Source organism: Callionymus lyra, chromosome 9, assembly GCF_982586985.1.
Source record: "Callionymus lyra chromosome 9, fCalLyr1.hap1.1, whole genome shotgun sequence".
Lineage (NCBI taxonomy): Eukaryota > Metazoa > Chordata > Actinopteri > Syngnathiformes > Callionymidae > Callionymus > Callionymus lyra.
Genome location: NC_141826.1, coordinates 27,959,400 through 27,977,805, shown reverse-complemented (window position 1 = coordinate 27,977,805; position 18,406 = coordinate 27,959,400). Strand labels below are relative to the sequence as shown.

The following is an 18,406-nucleotide window of genomic DNA, read 5'->3' as shown; positions in this document are numbered from 1 at the left end:
CTGAATATATCGTATCATATTATCAACTGAATATATCGTATCATATCGTGAACTGAATATATCGTATCATGTCTTCAACTGAATATATCGTATAATATTATGAACTGAATATATTGTATCATATTATGAACTGAATATATCGTATCATATCATGAACTGAATATATCGTATCATATTATGAACTGAATATATTGTATCATATTATGAACTGAATATATCGTATCATATTATGAACTGAATATATCGTATCATATTATGAACTGAATATATCGTATCATGTCTTCAACTGAATATATCATATAATATTATGAACTGAATATATCGTATCATATCTTCAACTGAATATATCGTATCATATCTTCAACTGAATATATCGTATAATATTATGAACTGAATATATTGTATCATATTATGAACTGAATATATCGTATCATATTATGAACTGAATATATCGTATCATATCTTCAACTGAATATATCGTATCATATCTTCAACTGAATATATCGTATCATATTATGAACTGAATATATCGTATCATATCTTCAACTGAATATATCGTATCATATCTTCAACTGAATATATCGTATCATATTATGAACTGAATATATCGTATCATATCTTCAACTGAATATATCGTATCATATCTTCAACTGAATATATCGTATCATATTATGAACTGAATATATCGTATCATATTATGAACTGAATATATCGTATCATATCTTCAACTGAATATATCGTATAATATTATGAACTGAATATATCGTATCATATCTTCAACTGAATATATCGTATAATATTATGAACTGAATATATCGTATCATATCTTCAACTGAATATATCGTATCATATTATGAACTGAATATATCGTATCATATCATCAACTGAATATATCGTATCATATTATGAACTGAATATATCGTATCATGTCTTCAACTGAATATATCGTATAATATTATGAACTGAATATATCGTATCATATCTTCAACTGAATATATCGTATCATATTATGAACTGAATATATCGTATCATATCATCAACTGAATATATCGTATCATATTATGAACTGAATATATCGTATCATATCATGAACTGAATATATCATATCATATCTTCAACTGAATATATCGTATCATATCATGAACCAAATATATCGTATCATATCTTCAACTGAATATATCGTATCATATTATGAACTGAATATATCGTATCATATTATGAACTGAATATATCGTATCATATCATGAACTGAATATATCGTATCATATCTTCAACTGAATATATCGTATCATATTATGAACTGAATATATCGTATCATATTATGAACTGAATATATCGTATCATATCTTCAACTGAATATATCGTATCATATTATGAACTGAATATATCGTATCATATCATGAACTGAATATATCGTATCATATCTTCAACTGAATATATCGTATCATATCTTCAACTGAATATATCGTATCATATTATGAACTGAATATATCGTATCATATCGTGAACTGAATATATCGTATCATGTCTTCAACTGAATATATCGTATAATATTATGAACTGAATATATCGTATCATATTATGAACTGAATATATCGTATCATATCATGAACTGAATATATCGTATCATATCTTCAACTGAATATATCGTATCATATCTTCAACTGAATATATCGTATCATATTATGAACTGAATATATCGTATCATATTATGAACTGAATATATCGTATCATATCTTCAACTGAATATATCGTATCATATTATGAACTGAATATATCGTATCATATTATGAACTGAATATATCGTATCATATCTTCAACTGAATATATCGTATCATATTATGAACTGAATATATCGTATCATATTATGAACTGAATATATCGTATCATATCTTCAACTGAATATATCGTATCATATTATGAACTGAATATATCGTATCATATCATGAACTGAATATATCGTATCATATTATGAACTGAATATATCGTATCATATTATGAACTGAATATATCGTATCATATCATGAACTGAATATATCGTATCATATTATGAACTGAATATATCGTATCATATTATGAACTGAATATATCGTATCATATCTTCAACTGAATATATCGTATCATATTATGAACTGAATATATCGTATCATATTATGAACTGAATATATCGTATCATATCTTCAACTGAATATATCGTATCATATTATGAACTGAATATATCGTATCATATCTTCAACTGAATATATCGTATCATATCTTCAACTGAATATATCGTATCATATTATGAACTGAATATATCGTATCATATCTTCAACTGAATATATCGTATCATATTATGAACTGAATATATCGTATCATATTATGAACTGAATATATCGTATCATATCATGAACTGAATATATCGTATCATGTCTTCAACTGAATATATCGTATAATATTATGAACTGAATATATCGTATCATATTATGAACTGAATATATCGTATCATATCATGAACTGAATATATCGTATCATATCTTCAACTGAATATATCGTATCATATTATGAACTGAATATATCGTATCATATCTTCAACTGAATATATCGTATCATATTATGAACTGAATATATCGTATCATATTATGAACTGAATATATCGTATCATATCTTCAACTGAATATATCGTATCATATTATGAACTGAATATATCGTATCATATCATGAACTGAATATATCGTATCATATCTTCAACTGAATATATCGTATCATATTATGAACTGAATATATCGTATCATATTATGAACTGAATATATCGTATCATATTATGAACTGAATATATCGTATCATATCTTCAACTGAATATATCGTATCATATTATGAACTGAATATATCGTATCATATTATGAACTGAATATATCGTACCATATTATGAACTGAATATATCGTATCATATTATGAACTGAATATATCTTATCATATTATGAACTGAATATATCGTATCATATCTTCAACTGAATATATCGTATCATATTATGAACTGAATATATTGTATCATATTATGAACTGAATATATCGTATCATATCATGAACTGAATATATCGTATCATATCTTCAACTGAATATATCGTATCATATTATGAACTGAATATATCGTATCATATTATGAACTGAATATATCGTATCATATTATGAACTGAATATATCGTATCATATCTTCAACTGAATATATCGTATCATATTATGAACTGAATATATTGTATCATATTATGAACTGAATATATCGTATCATATCTTCAACTGAATATATCGTATCATATTATGAACTGAATATATCGTATCATGTCTTCAACTGAATATATCGTATCATATTATGAACTGAATATATCGTATCATATCTTCAACTGAATATATCGTATCATATTATGAACTGAATATATCGTATCATATTATGAACTGAATATATCGTATCATATCGTGAACTGAATATATCGTATCATGTCTTCAACTGAATATATCGTATCATATTATGAACTGAATATATCGTATCATATTATGAACTGAATATATCGTATCATATCATGAACTGAATATATCGTATCATATCTTCAACTGAATATATCGTATCATATTATGAACTGAATATATCGTATCATATTATGAACTGAATATATCGTATCATATCTTCAACTGAATATATCGTATCATATTATGAACTGAATATATCGTATCATATTATGAACTGAATATATCATATCATATCATGAACTGAATATATCGTATCATATCTTCAACTGAATATATCGTATCATATTATGAACTGAATATATCGTATCATATCTTCAACTGAATATATCGTATCATATTATGAACTGAATATATCGTATCATATCATGAACTGAATATATCGTATCATATCTTCAACTGAATATATCGTATCATATTATGAACTGAATATATCGTATCATATTATGAACTGAATATATCGTATCATATCTTCAACTGAATATATCGTATCATATTATGAACTGAATATATTGTATCATATTATGAACTGAATATATCGTATCATATCATGAACTGAATATATCGTATCATATCTTCAACTGAATATATCGTATCATATCGTGAACTGAATATATCGTATCATATCTTCAACTGAATATATCGTATCATATTATGAACTGAATATATCGTATCATATCTTCAACTGAATATATCGTATCATATTATGAACTGAATATATCGTATCATATCATGAACTGAATATATCGTATCATATCTTCAACTGAATATATCGTATCATATTATGAACTGAATATATCGTATCATATTATGAACTGAATATATCGTATCATATCTTCAACTGAATATATCGTATCATATCTTCAACTGAATATATCGTATCATATTATGAACTGAATATATCGTATCATATTATGAACTGAATATATCGTATCATATCTTCAACTGAATATATCGTATCATATCGTGAACTGAATATATCGTATCATATTATGAACTGAATATATCGTATCATATCGTGAACTGAATATATCGTATCATATTATGAACTGAATATATCGTATCATGTCTTCAACTGAATATATCGTATAATATTATGAACTGAATATATCGTATCATATTATGAACTGAATATATCGTATCATATTATGAACTGAATATATCGTATCATATCTTCAACTGAATATATCGTATCATATCTTCAACTGAATATATCGTATAATATTATGAACTGAATATATCGTATCATATCTTCAACTGAATATATCGTATCATATTATGAACTGAATATATCGTATCATATTATGAACTGAATATATCGTATCATATCTTCAACTGAATATATCGTATCATATTATGAACTGAATATATTGTATCATATTATGAACTGAATATATCGTATCATATCATGAACTGAATATATCGTATCATATCTTCAACTGAATATATCGTATCATATCGTGAACTGAATATATCGTATCATGTCTTCAACTGAATATATCGTATAATATTATGAACTGAATATATCGTATCATATCTTCAACTGAATATATCGTATCATATTATGAACTGAATATATCGTATCATATCGTGAACTGAATATATCGTATCATATCTTCAACTGAATATATCGTATCATATTATGAACTGAATATATCGTATCATATCATGAACTGAATATATCGTATCATATCTTCAACTGAATATATCGTATCATATCGTGAACTGAATATATCGTATCATGTCTTCAACTGAATATATCGTATCATATTATGAACTGAATCGGAGATAGTGGACAACTATAAGTACCTCGGTGTGTGGATGGACAGTAAACTGGACTGGTCCTGCAACACAGACCATGTGTATAAGAAGGTTCAGAGTAGACTGTACTTTCTGAGGAGGCTTCGTTCATTTAACATCTGCAAGAAGCTCCTCTGCATGTTCTACCAGTCTGTGGTGGCCAGTGTCCTGTTCTATGCTGTGGTGTGTTGGGGTGGAAATGTGTCCAAGAGGAGTGTCAACAGGTTGGACAGGTTGATCAGGAGGGCTGGTTCTGTGGTTGGAATGAAGCTGGACTCACTGGTGACAGTTGCTGAGAGGAGATCATTGAACAAACTACTGTCCATCATGGACGATGACAGTCATCCTCTCAGCACTGTCATCAGTGAGCAGAGAAGCAGAATGAGTGCACGAATGCTCCTACCCAGGTGCAAAACAAATAGACTCAGGGACTCATTCATCCCTCGGGCTATTAAATTGTACAATTCTGAGTTCGGGGGCAGGAGTGGAGTGAGAGTATCTGGATGTTCTGTTCCATGTTAGTCTTTGTATCTTTGTCTTTGTTGTTTTTCTTTCCTTGACCTATGTTCTTTGTCTTTGTCTTTAGACTTAGATTGTGTCATCTTGTTCTTCCTCTTTATGTTCTTCTTATTTTATTTTTTATGTATTATTTTTTATTGTTTATGAAAAATTGCTGGCTATTGTAAAAAAACAATTTCCCAAAGGAGACCTCCTGAGGGATCAATAAAGTTTTACCTTACCTTACCTTACCTTACCTTATATCGTATCATATTATGAACTGAATATATCGTATCATATCTTCAACTGAATATATCGTATCATATCTTCAACTGAATATATCGTATCATATTATGAACTGAATATATCGTATCATATTATGAACTGAATATATCGTATCATATCTTCAACTGAATATATCGTATCATATCGTGAACTGAATATATCGTATCATATTATGAACTGAATATATCGTATCATATCGTGAACTGAATATATCGTATCATATTATGAACTGAATATATCGTATCATGTCTTCAACTGAATATATCGTATAATATTATGAACTGAATATATCGTATCATATTATGAACTGAATATATCGTATCATATTATGAACTGAATATATCGTATCATATTATGAACTGAATATATCGTATCATATCTTCAACTGAATATATCGTATCATATCTTCAACTGAATATATCGTATCATATTATGAACTGAATATATCGTATCATATTATGAACTGAATATATCGTATCATATCTTCAACTGAATATATCGTATCATATCTTTAACTGAATATATCGTATCATATCGTGAACTGAATATATCGTATCATATTATGAACTGAATATATCGTATCATATTATGAACTGAATATATCGTATCATATCGTGAACTGAATATATCGTATCATATCATTGATCTTTAAAGTATATATTTTATTGAGTATTGTTTTGATTGTTTATGTTCTTTGTGACCCTGGTCCAGAAAAGCTCTACAAATACTACTTACTTACTAATGAAATTCTCTGAAATCCAAGTGAAATCCGACTGAGGAGTTCGTTCGGCTCCTGGTTGTAACATTAATGTAGAAAAGATTCAAAGTGTCAACATGTGCACTTGAGGATCCTTTCCTTCTCTGAGTAAGCATTTCATCACGTTCCCTCTGGGATTGTTCCTTCAGCTACTATACTTACCCAGAGTGCTTCACACTCGCAGGCAGCTCCATTAAGCACTTACAGTCCCAGACTGATGATCATCAGCATCACATCATCTTAACTTAAGCATGACTTCACCTCCGTCACAAACGCAGAGACATCATCTGACCAGGAAGGTTTTCCTCCATTAACCTTCCCTCTCAGGGATCTCTGTTAACGTTAATATAATATTAACATTAACATAAAAACATGAAAATAAATGTCAATGTTAATGTTAATGTTAATGTTAATGTAAGTGTTAGTGTAATCTTAAAATTCTGATCTTTATAGATTTAAAACCATCATCAGAGGAAAGTTAACCTCAGAGACGACACTGGTTCCAAACCCTATAGTGAAGTCATCACTGTGTGGTTCTCTGTTGCAACAGCTGATTATTCATCCTTCGACTCGTTCGTCACCGTTTTCAAACGTTTATTTTGATTAAAACATATTAAATTAAATAAAATGAACAAGGGACTCGTTAACTCAAGGCGAAGGTTCTAATGTGACCGTATTTAACTTTCATCACTTAAAAAATATAAACTGTTCCTGGTCTGGTGCATTATTATGGGATGTTCAGGATCCTGACAGTGGGAGCAGTTCTGGATGTTCTGGTCCTGATTGATCTGCCTGAAGGGGCGGAGCTTGAACGATCATGTGATGCTGCAGCGGCGTGCCACACGGTGATGAAGAAGGTTCATTATTTTTAAGATGAATCTCTTCCAAAAGCAGAAAGTATTTCTTTAAGCATCTCTTTTTAAAACATATCTGGTGAAGAAATGCAGCCTTTAATGACGCTCGTCCAGTCGTGTCACCGCGAGAACTAAAGCATAAAACGTGTGTTTGAACTGAAACCTGCGTCTCAGGCAGGGATTTAAAAGTATGCATGAGTCTCGCATCGAACATTGATGACTCCGACGTGTGTGTGTGTGTGTGTGTGTGTGTGTATTTGGGTGTGTGTGTGTGTGTGTGTGTGTGTGTGTGTTCGTGTGTGTGTGCGTGTGTGTGTGTGCGTGCGTGTGTCTGTGTGTGTGTGTGTGAGTGTGTGAGAGCGTGTGTGTGTGTGTGTGTGTGTGTGAGTGTGTGAGAGCGTGTGTGTGTGTGTGTGCGTGTGTGTGTGTGGAGGAGGGTTTCTAAACACGTCTGTTGCTCGTCAGACTTTCATCAGCGCTCAAACATCTCGCAGCCTGTGGTGTCAGTCATTCTTCTGTTGCTCAACATTTCTAGGAACGTTGCTGACGGTTGTTATTGGAGGCATCAATGGAATCCTTCTCAGGAGAGGTCCCTGAACGCATCACAGATAACCCGTGCAGCAGCAGAAGAAGAGAAATCAAAAGAACGACTGTAGTTTTCTCACATCATTATTGACGGTTATCTTCAGTACAAATGTGTCTGAACTAGAAATATTTATGTTTCTGTTCACAACATTTACCAACATTTAAACAAAAGTATTTTAATGTCTTTCAATCATGTGATTCAAGCTGAAGCACCTCTTACCCTGAAGAGCTGGGACAGATCTTAAACCAGGGATCTGGTACTGGTCAGGCTCGCGGTTGGTTCTTGTCAAGACTGAACATCTTTTTTTTTAGGTGTTTTCTTTTCCCTGAATGTCTTTGATACAAGTTACATTTTTGTTGTGAAGTATTTTGTGGTTTGTTCTGTGGATGTGAGCAACGTTTGATGTGATGATCTTCTGTTCTTAAACGTCTGTAAGGAGGAGCCTGACCATGAATAGATCTGAAAGTAAGAACCAGAATTTTAAAATGATCCTGAAAGAAACTGGCAGCCAGTGAAGAGTTTGAAGGAGAAATGTGAGTTCTTCTACTAGAGCAGCTCAGAGTATGAACTGCAGGCGAAACACATCCTTCTGGTTTAGACACTAAATAAACTGTTACAATAGTGTAAACGACACAAACACATGGATTATAAGATCCAGATCATGTTGTGACAACATCTTCCTGAGTTTTTTTTAGCTTATTCTGGGACTTGTGGTGTTAAAAATATAAAATAGCAGAGATTCACGAAGGTCTGTGTTTGTTTGACAAGAGTCAAAGTGTCTCGAGTCGTCTCAGATATTCCCGAACGAAAGTTTCTCTTTCACGATGTCAGTGAAGAGACGTCTCTCAAGTGCTCAGATGTGAAGCTGCTGCTAGGATGTCACAGGAGAGCTTCTGCTGAAGAAGCTCTCAGTTCTCGCAGGTCGCTGCAGTTATCGTGAATCTTTCACACACCAGTTTAACTTTGCCAACATGACCTTTCGCACATTCGCTCGTCCTGTCAGCTCCGGTCACGTCCTGGGAGTGAATGTTCGAGTCGGAGACGCAGCTGGAGAAACACTTTCATGAACCGTCGCAATAGAACCTTCTTTAATCTCAATTGTTTTCTCATCTTGTCCTTTGACATCAGTATACGCTACATATCTATCTAAGATATATCTAAGTATATTTGAGATGTTACAAGGATTCTTCCTCTTATTCAAACTTTTCTATTTAACTGAACACGATCTTAACGTGTATTCATGTCATTCATGTGATCATTGCAGAGTCTGTTCAGTCCATTATTACCTTCTATTATTAACTATTAAAGACACTAGACTGCGTTGCAGGTGTTTGGCAGCAGGTTGTTGAGTTGTGTTGTTGTTTTCTGGTGTGTTATCTCCAGACGTGCATGTAGATCATCCGGAAATGAAAACCTTTTGTTATGACGATGTTTTTTTCAGAGTCACAGTCGACCCTCGCGTCGATATCAGATCGTGTCGCACGAGTCAATGTTGTTGAGGTTCGATCGCAACAATAGTTCTCTGTGTTTCCATCGTCGTCATCTTTCGCTCACGTTAATAAACGACATCACTTCTCGTGATGACATCATGAAGGTCGTCACAAACAGTCCAATCATTCAATAAGATCAATCATTTTACTTAATGATGTCTTTATATTTGTCCTTTGATCATTCATGTGTCATGTGAACATAATTATAATAAACTATATATAGAATCACTGATATTATTCTATTTTACGTCTGCTGTTCATGTGATCATGTGATCTGCTCTTTCTAGGGGTCGACGACCTTTAACGTCTTTGGAGTTATATATCATAAATCAATACTATAGTGAAGAAAAACAATAGAATATAATCTGATATTTTCCTGACTGGAAGTCACAGACACACCTGGCCCTGCAAAATAATGTGCATGGAAAGGGGTGTGGCTTACTTGACTGACAGGTGAGTGTATATTAGTCGCAGTAGGTTTTATCAGCCAATCATAATTTAGCTTCACCTTAACTAGAAACAACATTTTCACTGGCTCTGTGTGTAATTGTGTTTGTGTAGTTGTGTGTGTGTGTAGCTGTGTGTGAAACCCGTCAATCAAACCTTGGTCCTGCACAGGTGAGCAGGTGAGCAGCAGGAGTCCCGGGCACAGTTCACAGCAGCTTTAAAAAACACCATTTCTCACTCGAACACTTTACCTCCATGTTTACCTACAACTTGATTCCACTGACCTGTTACTGAAGTGTTACTGACGTGTTACTGATGTGTTACTGATGTGTTACTGATGTGTTACTGATGTGTTACTGAAGTGTTACTGAAGTGTTACTGATGTGTTACTGATGTGTTACTGAAGTGTTACTGAAGTGTTACTGAAGTGTTACTGAAGTGTTACTGAAGTGTTACTGAAGTGTTACTGATGTGTTACTGATGTGTTACTGAAGTGTTACTGAAGTGTTACTGAAGTGTTACTGATGTGTTACTGAAGTGTTACTGATGTGTTACTGATGTGTTACTGAAGTGTTACTGAAGTGTTACTGAAGTGTTACTGAAGTGTTACTAACGTGTTACTGAAGTGTTACTGAAGTGTTACTGAAGTGTTACTGAAGTGTTACTGAAGTGTTACTGAAGTGTTACTGAAGTGTTACTGACGTGTTACTGACGTGTTACTGAAGTGTTACTGAAGTGTTACTGAAGTGTTACTGATGTGTTACTGACGTGTTACTGAAGTGTTACCGATGTGTTACTGATGTGTTACTGAAGTGTTACTGAAGTGTTACTGAAGTGTTACTGATGTGTTACTGATGTGTTACTGAAGTGTTACTGAAGTGTTACTGAAGTGTTACTGAAGTGTTACTGAAGTGTTACTGAAGTGTTACTGAAGTGTTACTGAAGTGTTACTGAAGTGTTACTGACGTGTTACTGAAGTGTTACTGAAGTGTTACTGAAGTGTTACTAACGTGTTACTGAAGTGTTACTAACGTGTTACTGAAGTGTTACTGAAGTGTTACTAACGTGTTACTGAAGTGTTACTAACGTGTTACTGAAGTGTTACTGAAGTGTTACTGAAGTGTTACTGAAGTGTTACTGACGTGTTACTGACGTGTTACTGACGTGTTACTGACGTGTTACTGACGTGTTACTGAAGTGTTACTGAAGTGTTACTGAAGTGTTACTAACGTGTTACTGATGTGTTACTGACGTGTTACTGACGTGTTACTGACGTGTTACTGATGTGTTACTGACGTGTTACTGACATGTTACTGACGTGTCACTGAAGTGTCACTGACGTGTTACTGACGTGTTACTGATGTGTTACTGAAGTGTTACCGACGTGTTACCGACGTGTTACCGACGTGTTTCTTACGTGTTACTGAAGTGTTACTGATGTGTTACTGACGTGTTACTGACGTGTTACTGACGTGTTACTGATGTGTTACTGACGTGTTACTGACATGTTACTGACGTGTCACTGAAGTGTCACTGACGTGTTACTGACGTGTTACTGATGTGTTACTGACGTGTTACTGACGTGTTACTGATGTGTTACTGACGTGTTACTGACGTGTTACTGACGTGTTACTGACGTGTTACTGATGTGTTACTGACGTGTTACTGACATGTTACTGACGTGTCACTGAAGTGTCACTGACGTGTTACTGACGTGTTACTGATGTGTTACTGAAGTGTTACCGACGTGTTACCGACGTGTTACCGACGTGTTTCTTACGTGTTACTGAAGTGTTACTAACGTGTTACTGAAGTGTTACTGACATGTTACTGACCTGTTACTGACCTGTTACTGAAGTGTTACTGAAGTGTTACTGAAGTGTTACTGAAGTGTTACTGAAGTGTTACTGAAGTGTTACTGACGTGTTACTGAAGTGTTACTGAAGTGTTACTGACGTGTTACTGAAGTGTTACTGACGTGTGACCTGACGTGTTACTGAAGTGTTACTGACGTGTTACTGATGTGTTACTGACGTGTTACTGACGTGTGACTGACGTGTTACTGAAGTGTTACTGACGTGTCACTGACGTGTCACTGAAGTGTTACTGACGTGTCACTGATGTGTTACTGATCTGTTACTGACGTGTTACTGAAGTGTTACTGACGTGTTACTGACGTGTTACTGACGTGTTACTGACGTGTCCCTGACGTGTCACTGACATGTCACTGACGTGTCACTGACGTGTGACTGACGTGTTACTGAAGTGTTACTGACGTGTTACTGACGTGTTACTGATGTGTTACTGAAGTGTTACCGACGTGTTTCTTACGTGTTACTGAAGCGTTCCTGGCATGTTACTGACGTGTTACTGACGTGTTACTGACGTGTTACTGACGTGTTACTGACGTGTTACTGACGTGTTACTGATCTGTTACTGACGTGTTACTGAAGTGTTACTGACGTGTTACTGACGTGTTACTGACGTGTCCCTGACGTGTCACTGACATGTCACTGACGTGTCACTGACGTGTTACTGACGTGTCCCTGACGTGTCACTGGCGTGTCACTGACGTGTCACTGACGTGTCACTGACGTGTTACTGAAGTGTTACTGACGTGTTACTGATCTGTTACTGATGTGTTATTGACGTGTGACTGACGTGTTACTGAAGTGTTACTGACCTGTTACTGACGTGTTACTGACGTGTTACTGACGTGTTACTGACGTGTTACTGAAGTGTTAGACGTGTTACTGACGTGTTACTGAAGTGTTACTGAAGTGTTACTGACGTGTTACCGACGTGTTACTGACAGTTACTGACGTGTTACTGAAGTGTTACTGATGTGTTACTGAAGTGTTACTGAAGTGTTACTGAAGTGTTACTGACGTGTCACTGACGTGTTACTGAAGTGTTACTGACGTGTTACTGACGTGTTACTGACGTGTTACTGACGTGTTACTGAAGTGTTACTGACGTGTTACTGACGTGTTACTGACGTGTTACTGACAGTTACTGACGTGTTACTGAAGTGTTACTGATGTGTCACTGACGTCTTACTGACGTGTCACTGACGTGTTACTGAAGTGTTACTGACGTGTTACTGACGTGTTACTGACGTGTTACTGACGTGTTACTGACGTGTTACTGACGTGTTACTTAAGTGTTACCGACGTGTTACCGACGTGTTTCTTACGTGTTCCTGGCATGTTACTTAAGTGTTACTGACGTGTCACTGACGTCTTACTGACGTGTCACTGACGTGTTACTGAAGTGTTACTGACGTGCTACTGACGTGTTACTGACGTGTTACTGACGTGTTACTGACGTGTTACTGATCTGTTACTGACGTGTTACTGACGTGTTACTGACGTGTTTCTTACGTGTTACTGAAGTGTTACTGAAGTGTTACTGACGTGTTACTGATCTGTTACTGACGTGTTACTGACGTGTTACTGACGTGTTTCTTACGTGTTACTGAAGTGTTCCTGGCATGTAACTGACGTGTTACTGACGTGTTACTGATGTGTTACTGACGTGTTACTGACGTGTTACTGACGTGTTACTGATGTGTCACTGACGTGTTACTGACGTGTAACTGACGTGTTACTGATGTGTTACTGACGTGTTACTGACGTGTAACTGACGTCAACTTCCTGTTAGGGAGAAACTCCGTTCGTCGCTCCTCTCGACGCAGATAACGATGTTATTTTTAATCACCATGTGTTGGCAGCGAATGCAAACCTGTGATCACTGACTCGACTCAAACACGGATCAAACCCAGTGACTCACGACGTTCGGTGACAGTCGAGATGATGTCGTCACGACACGTTTCACCAGATCATCACCAGAAGAAAGTGTTGCAGTGAAACCATGGAAAGAAAGTAGAGAACAAGACTCTCTCTGTTGCTTCACACTGAGCTGTTGTTTGTTCTTGAAACATTTAGAACATCTTCATCTTTTTTTCTCCAGTTTTTCCATCATTGGAATCTTTTAACTTCTTTACAGCTTTAAATACAACAATGATACAATTGATAACCCGGACGTGAAGGTATATAAGGCAGGTTCTAAGAAGTATGTGAGGGTGGCGAAGGATCCGAATGAGGACGGTGGCATGTATTATGAACGAGGGATTCATGATGAAGCACAGACGGACTAAAAGATGAGGTCAGAGGGTCTGTGGACGGTGATGTTCTCTGATGATATAGTGATTTCCAGAAGATTGTAAAGTTCAACAAGTGAATCAAGTTGTTGTGAAGAAGTTTTAATGTTCAACTTGAATGTGTTGAACTGTGTCGGTTCTTCTGCTTCATGTGTGAGTCGACTGTGTGTGGTGAGTCTAACTGTTGTGCGTTTGTGTTTGTGTGTCAGCAGAGTGCGGCTCGAGGCCTTCTCTGACAACAGCAGCAAACTGCAGCTCTCGCTCCAGGAGATCATCGAATGGCTGACGCTGAAGGACGAGGAGATCTCGGAGCAACTTCCCATCGGAGGAGACGTGATGGCTGTGCAGCATCAGAGGGAGTTCCACCAGGTCAGGAGCTTCTTATGACACCTTCTTATGACAAACTTCTTATGACGCCTTCTTAACTCATGACAAACTTCTTATGACACCTTCTTAACTACATGACACCTTCTTATGACACCTTCTTAACTACATGACACCTTTTTCTGACAACTTCTTAACTACATGACACCATCTTATGACACCTTCTTAACTCATGACAAACTTCTTATGACGCCTTCTTAACTACATGACACCTTCTTATGACACCTTCTTAACTACATGATACCTTCTTATGACACCTTCTTAACTCATGACAAACTTCTTATGACGCCTTCTTAACTACGTGACACCTTCTTATGACAGCTTCTTAACTACATGACACCTTCTTAACTACAAGACACCTTCTTAACTCATGACACCTTCTTATGACACCTTCTTGTTCATGACACCTTCTTAACTACATAACGCCTTCTTATGCCACCTTCTTAACTACATGACACCTTCTTATGACACCTTATTTACTTCATGACACCTTCTTACGACACCTTCTTGTTCACGACACCTTCTTAACTCATGACACCTTCTAATGGCACCTTCTTAACTCATGACACATTCTTAACTACATGACACCTTATTTTACCTTCTTAACTCAGGACACCTTCTTTACTACATGAAACCTTCTTATGTCGCCTTCTTAACTATATGACACCTTCTTATGGCATCTTTTAACTCATAACACCTTCTTAACTCATAACACCTTCTTAACTCATAACACCTTCTTAACTCATGACACCTTCTTAAACACATGCTTTACAAAACACGTCAGTGTTGCTCTCAGCCTCATTATACACACGTTTATTGTGACCTTGTTGACTGAAGGTCTTTTGTGCGTCAAAATAAAACATTCTAAGAATCCCTGTGAGGACTCAAGAAACGCGAGGTCACTGTAAAATACAATTTCTATTCAATGTGCGTCATGCTGCGGCGCTGACGTTGATACGAAGGTTCAGGCAGGAAATGAGTGAGAAAAGCAAGTGCCAGGTTTTAAAATACATTTGACAGTTTCATTTTCAACATGTTTTTATTTTTAAAACCAATAATGGAATAAACAGTGAAGTCAGGACAACACGTCGTTAAGTGACGTTTTATTTTTGTAATGTAGTTAAAGTTGTACATTCAATGACACAACATTTTTAATTCAGTTGAAAGCGTTGCCAGGCAACAAGTACTTTCATAATCAGCACGATGGGTTCTAACAAAGGTGTTCAGTCGACTAAGAATGTTTATTTTAAAAACACATTTGGGCAAAATTGCCCATAAACCTCAAGATTAATGAACTTGTCTTATTTCAATCTCCACTGTTTAGTTCCTCTTTCAACATCTGTTTACATTTGATCAAATCTTGCGATGAATTGAAGGTTTTCAGGGTCGTGTGTCGTGAACTTCAGATTTGTTTGGTTCAATGTGTGTTTGATTCTTGGTGGCGACGCCTGGAGTTCAATATCTATTGAGAGAATAACGGCTTGAACTGGACTGACTGGTATCGGTCACGACAGAACTGGTGTTGATTCTCGGCAACAGCTGGCGACGCAGACCTCGTTCCATCTGTCGTTATCTCCTGGAATATTGATAATCCAGTCGACCTGCTCCACAGACAACAACAGAACACGTCGCTGGAGAATAAACAGCAGCTCGTGTTGAGTTAGTTTTACTAATGTGAGGCGGATTCATGGTCTGGCAGCACAAACATCAACAACAATCATTCAACTTGATTGTTGTTAAATGAACCGACAGCAAAAGTCAGATTTAATTTTCCTGCTTTAATGAGAAAAGTCTGGATTTATGAGTTTATATAAAGACGCGTCAGAAGATAAACAGGTTCGATGCTAAAAATCTTCCAGAGAAGAAGCACATTTAAAAAACAAAACCGTCTGAATTTGTAGTTTTTAAAAGTAGCTTTTTAAATAGAGACGGTCAGTTATTCAATGGTTGGACACATGAATATATTGTGATCAGTGATTGACGATGGATTAGATCAATAAACATGCCATTACATGTAAATAAAGACATGTTACAGTAGACGTTTGTTCTGCAGACCAGGATTGAGACTCACACGTGAGAACATCCTGGAATATGATTGGACGACAACTAGTAGTTGGTTGTATCTCATTAACTAGTTCACATATGACACGTTAACCAGAAACACTCTCGTCCCTATAGAGACTTGATATATTCACACTTCATTCATAGATATTTTTCTATAGTAATATCAATAAATAAAACACGTCTCAGTGAACTTTGTTAAAAACATATTACATTGTAATAACTGTGAACTCCATCATTTCACTAGTTAAGCTGCAGATTAGTAATGTATCAGTAAAGCTAGTTAGCATTCAAAGATTAGTGAGTATGAAATACTTGCAACAACTAGTTTGTAAAAAAAACATTCTGAGCTTCATTTAAACAAGAAAAATTGTCTCAATACAAGCAACACGTTCAATAAATGAACCTTTAGTTTGTTTTTCTCGTTCATTATTTTGTCCATTCGGTTTAATAACGTCTCAATAAGTTATTAAACCTTTTACAAGTGATTGTTACTGAACTAATGTTTTAAATGTATATATTTTCAGTTTATATTAAGTATAGGTTTGTTAGGGAGACTGGAGTCTATCCCAGTTTCATAGGGCGAGAGGCAGGGGACACCCTGGACAGGATGCCAGTCTGTCTCAGGACACACAAAGACACACAACCATTCACACACACACTCATAGCTACGGACAATTTCTCCTAAAGTTCTCAATCAACCCCTGTGTGTTTTTGGACTGTGGGAGGAAACCAGAGTGTCCGGAGTTAACTCACACAACACAGGAGAACAAACCAACTACACACAGAAAGTAAACTTTCATCTCAAACTGACTCACAACCAGTCGAGTGTCGACACCAGCAACACAATGATGAGGACGACGTCTGTTCACATGTTGTCTCTTCTTCTTCTTCTACTTCTTCTTCTTCTTCTCCTTCACTTCTTCTTCTTCTTCAATGTTTACTTGACATTCAACCATCGCTCGAGTCACATGACGTGAGAGGAACTGGTCGATCCAACAAAATCGTTCTGATGTGACGTGTGCTGTGCGGACGAGCCGACGGGGAAACGAAGGGATGGTCTTTATTAATGGCCATGAAGGAGTGAAGCTCACGTGGTTCCTCTCGCTGATGAAGGTCCTCGACACTCGTGTGCAGGAGTTCGAATCTAATCTTCTCCATTAAACAGTTACGAGGAACTCGTTTCTTCTCTCGACTCAATCCTCAGAAGATCCTCCGTGTACGTGTGGAATCTTCAGCTCTGAGCACTTCCACGGACGTGAGGGAAGAATCAAAGAAGCACCAGATGTTATCCAGCAGACCTGAGAGAGCGAGAAGATTCTTCCAAACGTTCCTCACATTAACTCACACTCTTCACTTTCATCCTCCACGTTCTCTCGCTCTTCAGTCGTTCTCTGCCCGAGAGACGGCGAGCGCAGGATTTCCTGGTCCAGCTGTCGCATAAAAACTGTAATTCCAGCTGATTTCACGCTCGGAGGCTTCATCTTCTGCTGGACCAACATTAAGAGCCTTCACATCAGATTAAGACACATTATGCACGGACGCGGAGGGAAAACCATTGAAATCATCTCAACGTGATCA

At 35.9% G+C, this 18,406-nt stretch overlaps 1 protein-coding gene across 2 annotated transcripts in view; it reads left to right on the top strand.

Moving 5' to 3' along the window:
• The window catches only part of drp2 (dystrophin related protein 2), a 164,484-nt gene that overhangs the window by 89,790 nt on the left and 56,288 nt on the right, over positions 1-18,406 (top strand). The window contains exon 3 of one of the 2 annotated variants that reach the window (XM_087798742.1): positions 14,593-14,749. In XM_087798742.1, coding sequence (XP_087654868.1) covers positions 14,593-14,749 — 157 coding nt within the window. Of the gene's footprint in view, positions 1-14,589; positions 14,750-18,406 lie in introns of both variants that reach the window. The other variant, XM_087798741.1, reaches the window with a different exon arrangement.